Raw genomic sequence first — 8445 nt, forward strand, 5'->3', positions numbered from 1 at the left:
CCATGGTGGGATAATCCAATGGGGAGAGAGAGAAGAGCTCAGAGAGGGGTTGGCAGCCAGGGAAGGAGGGAGTTGAGGGGTTCCTGGGATCCTCAGGCTGTCATTGCCCCTCTGCCAGGGAGATGCTCCATTTTAGGATGCTCTGTGCCAGCAGGATGTAGGACACGGAGTGGGTCAACCATCTTAACAGTCAGAGAACTCTGCGAGGAGGGAGAGAAGGGAGCTCAAGGGGTGTCCCCAGACAGGAGAGGTAGAATTTGGCGGGGGGGGATGCTCACCGGGAAAAGGATGTGCATGAGGAAGAGGAGCAGGACTGCCATCAGTGCCAGCCCAGCCCAGCCGCAGTAGCGCCAGCGGATCCCATAGCGCAGGAGGCGGAGTGGGGATTGCAGCCACAGGAACGAGGACTTGGAGCGTCTGCGGATCACAGGTAGCTCAGACACCCCTGATCCCCCTCCCCACATCCCCATGCTCCTTCCCAGAACTCACCTGGGTGCCGGCAGCACTGGGTATTTATTGGGTTCCTCCCGCCCTTTCCCCACCGGCCGCTCCTCGGCCTCCTCGGCTGTCAGCAGCTCCAAGCTCAGCTCCAGCTTCCCCTGGAGGGATTGTGGGGGCAGTTGGGGTGCAGGGTGTGCCCCTGCCCTCCCCCATCATGGCTGCCCTCATTATCCCAACATTCCCAACCTACAGATATCCGCTGGGCACCATCCTCCTGCACTGTGCAGGGCCACCAGCCCCGCACCCGCCGCATTCGAAACAGGTTGATTGGGGAGGGGGCCAGGGCAGGGGTCCTGCACCAGGGCCAGGGGATGCTAGGGGGCTCCCATGGCATGGCCTTGCACAGCCTGGGGGTCAAGGCCGGGTGGGGCAGCTTGGTCAGGTCCAGCTCCAGGATGCCTGTGGAGAAAGGCAAGGAGGAAGAGTTCCCATCACCAGCGGGTGCTTCCCATTACCAGTAGGTGCTCTCCATTCCCAGGGGATACTTTTCATCGCCAGTGGCTGTTCCCCATCACCAGTGGGTGTTTCCTGTCACCAGGTGTGCTTTACATCTCCAGTGGGTGCTCCCCATCCCCAGCGGATGATTCTCATCACCAGTGGGTGCTCCCTGTCACCAGTGGGTGCCCCTCAACCCTCTGTAGGTCTAGGGACAGGGAAATGAGGTCTCACCCAGAAGATCATCTGCTTTAAACTTGTCATTGTCCCACACTTGGAGGATGAGTTTGGGCGGCACCTTCAGCACTGTCTTGTCCAGGCTCCAGATGTGCTCCTGGGGAGGGGGAAAGGGGGGGGTCATGCTTGTCACACTCGGGAGTGTCCTCTGTCATGCCAGGGTCCCCATCACCCATTCCCAGGACCTCTATCCCACCACGGTTCCCACCCCCAGCTTCTCTGTCACCCCGGGGTTCCCATCCCCAGAGTCCCTCTCACCCCAGGTCTCCATCACCCACTCCTTTGGCCTCTGCTATCCCATGTCCCCCTGCTCCCCCCCCCCAGTCTCTCTGTTCTCTGAGCCCCCTGTGGTGTCCCCCCACCCTGCGTCCAATGGCGCAGAGTTTCTCGGCTGCCAGGAACTCGAAGGGGAACAGGAAGCGCCAGTTGAAGGCACCATGTCCATCCTGGGAGCGGTAGTGGATGTCCGTGTGCTGCCGCTGCTCAGGGAGACCATCCAGCCACCTGCAGGGACACAGAGCACTGCCAGGGGGCAGAGGGGACAGAAACCGGGGGTGGGGACACTGGGATGACAGAGAATCTGAGAATGGGCACCTTGGTGTGAGAGAGAGACTGGGAACGGGGACCCTGGGGTGATAAGGAACCTGGAGTGACAGAGAGTCTGGAGATGGGGACTATGAGCTGACAGAGACCCTGGGTTCCAAGAGAGACTGGGGACGGGGACACTAGGGTGGGTGATGGGGATCCTGGGGTGACAGAGAGTCTGAGAATGGGGATACTGGGGTGAGGGAGAGTCTGGGGGTGGGTGATGGGGACCGTGGGGTGACAGAGAACCCTGAGTGGGTGACAGGGACCCTGAGGTGACAGGAAAACTGGGGATGGGGACGCTGGGGTGAGTGAAGGGGACCCTGGGGTGACAGTAACCCCAGGAGTGAGTGATGGGAATAGTGGGGTGACAGAGAACCTGGGGAGAGGGGACCCTAGGGTGACAGCCACCCTGGGGGTGAGTGATGGTGGCCCTGGGGGAGACAGAGAACCTAGGGGTGGGGACCATGGAGTGACAGGGAGCATGGGGCTGGGGGCTGGGGACTCTGGGTGACTGAGAACCTAGGAATGGGTGATAGGGATACTGGGGTGACAGAGACCCCAAGAGTGAGTGATGGGGATACTGGGGTGATAGGGAAAAGCTGGGGGTGGGGACTCTGGGGTAACAGGGAACCTGGGGATGGGGACCTTGGAGTGATGTAGAACCTGAGTATGAGGTGATGGGAACCCTGGGGTGACAGAGTCTGGGTGACAAGGACATATGCTGGGGGGTGACAGTGATGGGGGGCACACAGGTGTGCCCTGGGCTCACCCAGTCACATAGATGTCACTCATGCGCTGCCCCAGCAGGTTGATGTCCCCCAAGTCTGTATCCCGCACGTTCCACACCACACAGCGCAGCTCGTACCTGGAAGGGGACAGAGCAGTGTCCCCTCCTGCCCAGAGATGGGCCCCCCAGCTCCCCACAGTCACTCACCCCTCAGCCTTGCGGGGGTCGATGTTCACAGGGGGTCCAGGGGGTCCGAGGTTGGCAGGGAAAACGTCAACCCACATCTGCAGCTTGCCCTGCATGGGACACAAGGGGACTAGGAATGGACACCTCAGGCCCCCCTTGGTCCTGGGGGTCCCCATCACCCACCCCCAGGGTCCCTGCCACGCCAGGCTCCCCACTCCCAGAGTCTCTGTCATCCCAGGGTCCTTATCCTCAGGTTCTCTGTCACCCCCGGGTCCCCATCACCCACTCCTGGGGCCTCTGTCATGCTGGAGTCCCCATAACCCACCCCCAGGGTCCCCATCACCCTGGGTGCCCATCGCATGCTTACACCCCAGCATCCCTCCCTACCTAGAGTTCTTCATCATTGTGGGGTCCTAATACCCCAGAGCATCTGTCCCTGTCACCCCAATGTCCCCATCACCCAACCCCAGGTTCTCTGTCACCCCATGGTCCCTATCACTCACTCCTGGGGTCTTTGTCACCCCAGGAATCCCATCCTCAGGTTCCCTGTCACTGCAGTGTCCCCATACCTGTCTCCATGTCCCCCCCACGCGTGGTTCTGGTGCCCACCTGCTCAAGACCGGGCTGGGCACTGCTGTAGAGGGGCCGTGTCTCCAGGTGCTCAGGCACAAAGGGGCACAGGTTGAGCACGTGCAGGGCCAGGCGCTCCCGGGGGGGGCCGGGGTGGCGGAATGTGGGGGGGCCACTCTCTGCACAGGGACCAGCACAAGTGGGACAGGGCCCAGACCCCCAGATCGCCCTCAGACTCCACCTAAATCCCTCCTAGACCTCCCTCAACCCCTCTCAGCCACACCCCCAGACCCCCCTCAGACTCCACCCAGACCCCCCAGACCCCTCCAGACCCTCCCCACCACTCAGACCCCTCCAGACCCCTCCAAAACCCCTTCCCAGACCCCATCCCCACCCCCTCCACACTCCCCAGATCTCCTCAGTCTCCACCCAGTCCTCCCCCATACATCCCCAGTTGTCCCCCCAACCCCCTGCCTCTCCTGGACCACCCCAGCCCCTGGACCCACCAAAGTGCCGGAGGAGGAAGGTTCGGTGGTTGAAGGTCACAGCTGATCCGTCGGGGCTGAACTCGGGGAGGGGCAGCCCCCGGGTGAGAGCAACGAGCTCCAGGGTCCTGCTCGGGCACAACTGGTCCCTCCAGGCTGCGGGGCCTGCACTGGGGGGCAGGGGGTGGGCAGGAGGCTGCGAAACCTCCCTACTGGCTGTCCCCCCTGTGCCCTCTCCCATGTATATCCTCTGTGCCCATCCCACTGTGTCCATTCCCATCCCTCATTCTCATCCCTGTGCCCACCCCAGCACTACCCCATGTGCCCACCATCCTCCTTGTGCTCTTGAATCCTCCTTGTGCCCCCCACCCCTCTGTGCCCCCATCCCAAGCTCCTTGTGCCCACTGCATCCCTGTCTCCTGTTCCCACTCCTATCCCCATCCACTGTGCCCATTCCCAAGTGCCCATTCTATTCTTACCCCTCTGTGCCCCCATCCCTTTGTGCTCCCCATCCGCTTGTGCCCCACATCCCTCTGTGCACCCTCATTCCTCCTCTCACCTCATCCCAATCTCCCTGTGCCCCCTCAACCTCCTGTGACCCCCACCCCTCTCTGCCCCTCATCTCCCTTTGCCCACCCGATCTCTGTCTCCACCCACTCCCTAACTCTCTCCCTATGCCCATTCCCAAGTGCTCACCCCATCTCCACTCCCCCCCGTGGTACCCACGTGTGGTGCAAGGTGGGAAGCCCACAGTGGGCGCGGTGGTAGGACAGTAGCCGGTTCTCCAGGTCGATGGAGGTGCTGCCGATCTCCTGGTCCGGGGGGAGCCGGTCACGGTCCAGCAGTGTCACCTTCAGGTCCTTCTCCAGGGGGATGGTGGCTGTCACCTCGAACATCCTGGGGAGGGGGGGGGGGCGGATGGAACAGCATTGGCAACGAGACATGGGCGTGGGGGGCACCCCAGACCCCTTCCAGACCCAGTGGAACAGGGACCCACCGGCAATGGGAAAGGGATATCTGGTGGAATGGGGACCCACCAGTACCAGAAATGGGACATCTGGTGGCATAGGGTCCCTCCAGCATTGGAATGGGATATCTACTGGCACAGGGACCCATTGGCACTGGGATATCTGGTGGCACTGGGATCCACCAGCATAGGGAATGGGGACCTGGTGGCACAGGGACAGATTGGCACAGGGACATGCTGACATGCAGAATGAGCCCTCCCCCTCCAGTACCCTTGTCTCATCCCTGTGCCACCCAGGGATGACAATGCCTACAGGCCCCCCATCCCATCCCCACCTGCCAAACACAGGCTCCAGGGTGTTGGGCACGTACTGGTCCCGCTGGCCCAGGGTCCTCTTCCCCAGGGACACCCGGACATAAGGGTCACTCTGGCAGCAGGGAGGGCACAGTCAGAGCGGCACCAGGGCGCGGAGAGGGCAGGGCATCCCCCCAGCCCCCCCGGGGGTCCTTACCAGCCCAGTGACATCACGGGGGGATAGGTCAAACGCCCGGATGATGTAGACCCGCACCAGGCAATCCTGGGGTTTGCTGGGTGGCAGCTGCTGGAAGTGCTGGGGGCGGGGGGGCATCCTGGGCTCCTCAGGCAGGGGGTAGATACAGAAAAGCCCCTGACAGAGACCCCCAGCCATGCACCCCTGGGGGGGGGGGTCCCATGGCCCTGGCTCAGGGGTCCCAGGGGGAAGGTCTCACCTTGAACTCACCCACGGGCTCAGGATCCTGCCCTAGCATGGGAGGACCACCCGGTTTGTGGAGAGGGAAGGTCTGGCAGAAATCCTGCAGCCCCTGGAACTCGGGCACAGCCTCCAGCTCACAGCCATAGATCTGTGGGACCATGCCCAGCCTGGGATTTATCCCTATTCCTATCCCTGCCCTCCCATCCCTGTCCCATATTGGTGCTTCTCCCCATAACAGCCCTTTCTCCCTTTCTTCATCCTCATCCCCTTCCTATGTTTATCCCCTCCCAGCTTCATCCCCATCCTTGACATCCTTGCAACTTCATCCCCATCATATCTTTCTCTCTGTCCCTGTCCCCTTCCCCTCTTCATCATCCCCATCCTTGTCCTCTTGCTCAGCTCTGTCCTTGTCCTCATCCTCAGCCCATTTCTATCCCTGTCCTGTTCCATGCCCCACCTCATCTCCATCCCTATGCCCATCCTCATCCTGTTTCTATCCCTGACTCCATTCCTATCCCACCTTCCTCTCTGTCCCCATTTGTGTCCTTGTCCCCACTCAGCCCTGTCCCATCTCTATCCCTGTCCCCATCCCTGTCCCCGTCCCTGTCCCATCCCCAGCCCTGTCCCATCTCCATCTCTGTCCCCATCCCAATCCCAGGCTCTGCCTCACCTTCAGTCTGTCCCTGTTTGTTCCCCACTGGCTTTCTCCCTTATCCTCTAGGGCCGTGTAGAATTTGCTCCACCAGTCCACCTCCTCCTCCTCCTCCTCCATGTCCTTAGGGAGGAGGGGAGGGTGGGGTGGGTGGCACAGGTGGCACAGGTGGCCCCCTGGTAGCCCAGTTCCTGTGCCCCCTGGTAGCCCCATTCCTGTGCTCACCTTGTCACCACCCCCCTTCTTCCCAAGGCAGCTGAGCAGGATCTGCAGGAACAAAGGGCACATGGAGAAACTGAGGCACAGGGCCCAGCAGTGCCAGGGTGGCGGGTGCCATCCCAGGGACTCACCTGGGCGATCCTGGCCTGGGCTCTGATGAGGAGGTGCGAACACAAACCATTCCAGAGGCTGGAAATGGCTGACAGCGAAAGGGGCTGGTCTGTGGGAGAGAGGGATGGGCAGGGATGGGGCAGGAGGAACCTGAGATGGGGCAGGAACAGGGCAGGTATGGAGCAGGGATGGAACCTGGGCAGGGGGCATCTTGAACGGGGCAGAGGGCACCTGGGATGGTGCATTTTTGAGGAAGGGATTGAGCAGGGGGTACCTGGGATGGGCAGGGTGGGAGAGGGGGTACCAAGGGTGGGGCAGGGTGTACTTGGGATGGGGCAGGGGTTAGCTGGGATGGGACAGAAGGTACCAGGGAGGGGGCAAGGTGTATTTGGGATGGGAGAGATGGTACCAGGGATGAGGCAGGGATGCAGTAGAGAGGAAGAGAAATGGGACAGAGGGTAACTGGGGGTACCTCAGGTGGGAAGGGACAAGGGGCATTTGGGATAGGAGAGGTGGTACCAGGGATGGGGGCAGGGATGGGCAGTACCTGGCATAGACACGGCTGTATAGGAGCCAGTCCCAGTGTCTCCAGGGGCAGGGAGCTGCTCCTGGTGGGGGAGCTGCTCCAGGCTGAGGGTCCTGCAGCGGTACTGGCCCAGACCCCTCACGCAGCCCTGTCCCACCAGGACCCCCAGCTCCCTGTTCCCCCTGTCCCACACTCGCAGCCGGATGGGGGGCACCAACTGCTCTTCCTCTGGCAGGGTCTGGGGATGAGCCACAGGGATACCCCAGGGTGCTACAGCAGCACCCATGGGTGAGGGTCACCCCCTACCATACCCCCTTCCCCCCATTCCCCATTCACCAGGGTCAGCAGGAAGGTGGTGGTGGGGAAATTGGGGTTGGAGGTGAAATCCTTGATCACAGGGGTCCACAAGGTCTGGTCCTCCCACTGCAGCTCCAGCCTGGGTTCCCTCACAGCCCCACGCAGTCCCCGCAGCCCCCAGGCCAGCACCTGCAGGGACAGCCAGGAGATGTCACCTTTGGGTGCTCTGGGGGCCCCTCAAGGGGCAGGCATTTGTGTCCTGTGGGAGGGTGAAGGCGTCTGTCCCTGTCCCGATCCATCTCCCAGTCTCCATCTCACAACACATCCCCATCCCACTTTTATCCCTGTCCGGTTCCTGTTCTTGTCCCCAGCCCATGCCCAGGACCTTCAGCACTGCCCCTGTCCCTGTTCTTGTCCCTGTTCCATCTCCATGCCCTGTCTTCACCCTGACCTTGCCTCATCTCATCCCCATGACCTTCAACACTGTCCCTTGTCCCTGTCCCCCTCCCAGTCTCCATCTCAGACACTGTCCCCATCCCACCTTCATCCCTGTCCACATCCCTGTCCTTGTCCCCATCCCATCCCCAGAACCTCCAGCACTGTCCCTGTCCCTGTCCTTGTCTCTATTCTCATCCAGGCCCTGAGCTGTCCTCGCCTTCATCCTTCTGTGCTTGTCCTCATCTTCATCCTTGTTCTTGTCCTTGTCCCATCTCCATCCCTTTCAACCCTGTCCATGTCCCCAACCCCAGGAACTTCAGCACGGTCCCTGTCCCTGTTTCCCTCCCAGTTTCCATCTCAGACTGAAGCAGGAAGGGTTAATTGGGACACTTTTACTGTGGGCCCATGAGGGCCCCTACCCCCCTGTACACCCCCCTGTACACTTTTAATCTGCCTTAAAAACTATATTTCGTAAACTGCATTTTGCACAAGAAGATTCTGTCCTGTGCTGAGGGCATCAGACCTTAAAGGAACCACAACAAACACTGGGCAAAGAACCCAGCGCCCATAAATCTCATCCAGAGGAGCCAAGGTGACATCTCAATAGGTGAAATAGGCCCAGATCCAAGGCTTTCTTGAAGCCTCAGTGATCAGAACACAGAACAATAGAAAGAACGAAAGGTCACCGAGGTGAGGTGAGGATGAGGATTAAAAAGCAGCCCCCAGGATGAAGGCAAACAGGATCTCCCACCATAATATTCCTCAAAATAGAG

At 60.9% G+C, this 8445-nt stretch overlaps 1 protein-coding gene across 1 annotated transcript in view; it reads right to left on the reverse strand.

Moving 5' to 3' along the window:
- Positions 1 to 14: 14 nt before the first annotated feature.
- The window catches only part of FER1L5 (fer-1 like family member 5), a 20602-nt gene continuing 12171 nt past the window's right edge, over positions 15 to 8445 (reverse strand). Inside the window, exons 32-50 of the mRNA XM_027906634.1 lie at positions 7274 to 7423; positions 6959 to 7175; positions 6432 to 6520; positions 6307 to 6348; positions 6100 to 6204; positions 5446 to 5577; positions 5208 to 5363; positions 5032 to 5123; positions 4456 to 4626; positions 3751 to 3899; positions 3284 to 3423; positions 2696 to 2784; positions 2531 to 2626; positions 1536 to 1677; positions 1171 to 1270; positions 692 to 900; positions 490 to 599; positions 279 to 417; positions 15 to 200 (exon numbers count right to left, since the gene is read on the reverse strand). Coding sequence (XP_027762435.1) covers positions 93 to 200; positions 279 to 417; positions 490 to 599; positions 692 to 900; positions 1171 to 1270; positions 1536 to 1677; positions 2531 to 2626; positions 2696 to 2784; positions 3284 to 3423; positions 3751 to 3899; positions 4456 to 4626; positions 5032 to 5123; positions 5208 to 5363; positions 5446 to 5577; positions 6100 to 6204; positions 6307 to 6348; positions 6432 to 6520; positions 6959 to 7175; positions 7274 to 7423 — 2436 coding nt within the window. The 3' untranslated portion in view covers positions 15 to 92. The remainder of the gene's footprint in view (positions 201 to 278; positions 418 to 489; positions 600 to 691; positions 901 to 1170; positions 1271 to 1535; positions 1678 to 2530; positions 2627 to 2695; positions 2785 to 3283; positions 3424 to 3750; positions 3900 to 4455; positions 4627 to 5031; positions 5124 to 5207; positions 5364 to 5445; positions 5578 to 6099; positions 6205 to 6306; positions 6349 to 6431; positions 6521 to 6958; positions 7176 to 7273; positions 7424 to 8445) is intronic.

The sequence above is a fragment of the Empidonax traillii genome, unplaced genomic scaffold (assembly GCF_003031625.1).
Source record: "Empidonax traillii isolate 1590-97213 ecotype Southwest subspecies unplaced genomic scaffold, ASM303162v1 scaffold1329:size129758, whole genome shotgun sequence".
NCBI classification, from domain to species: Eukaryota; Metazoa; Chordata; class Aves; order Passeriformes; family Tyrannidae; genus Empidonax; species Empidonax traillii.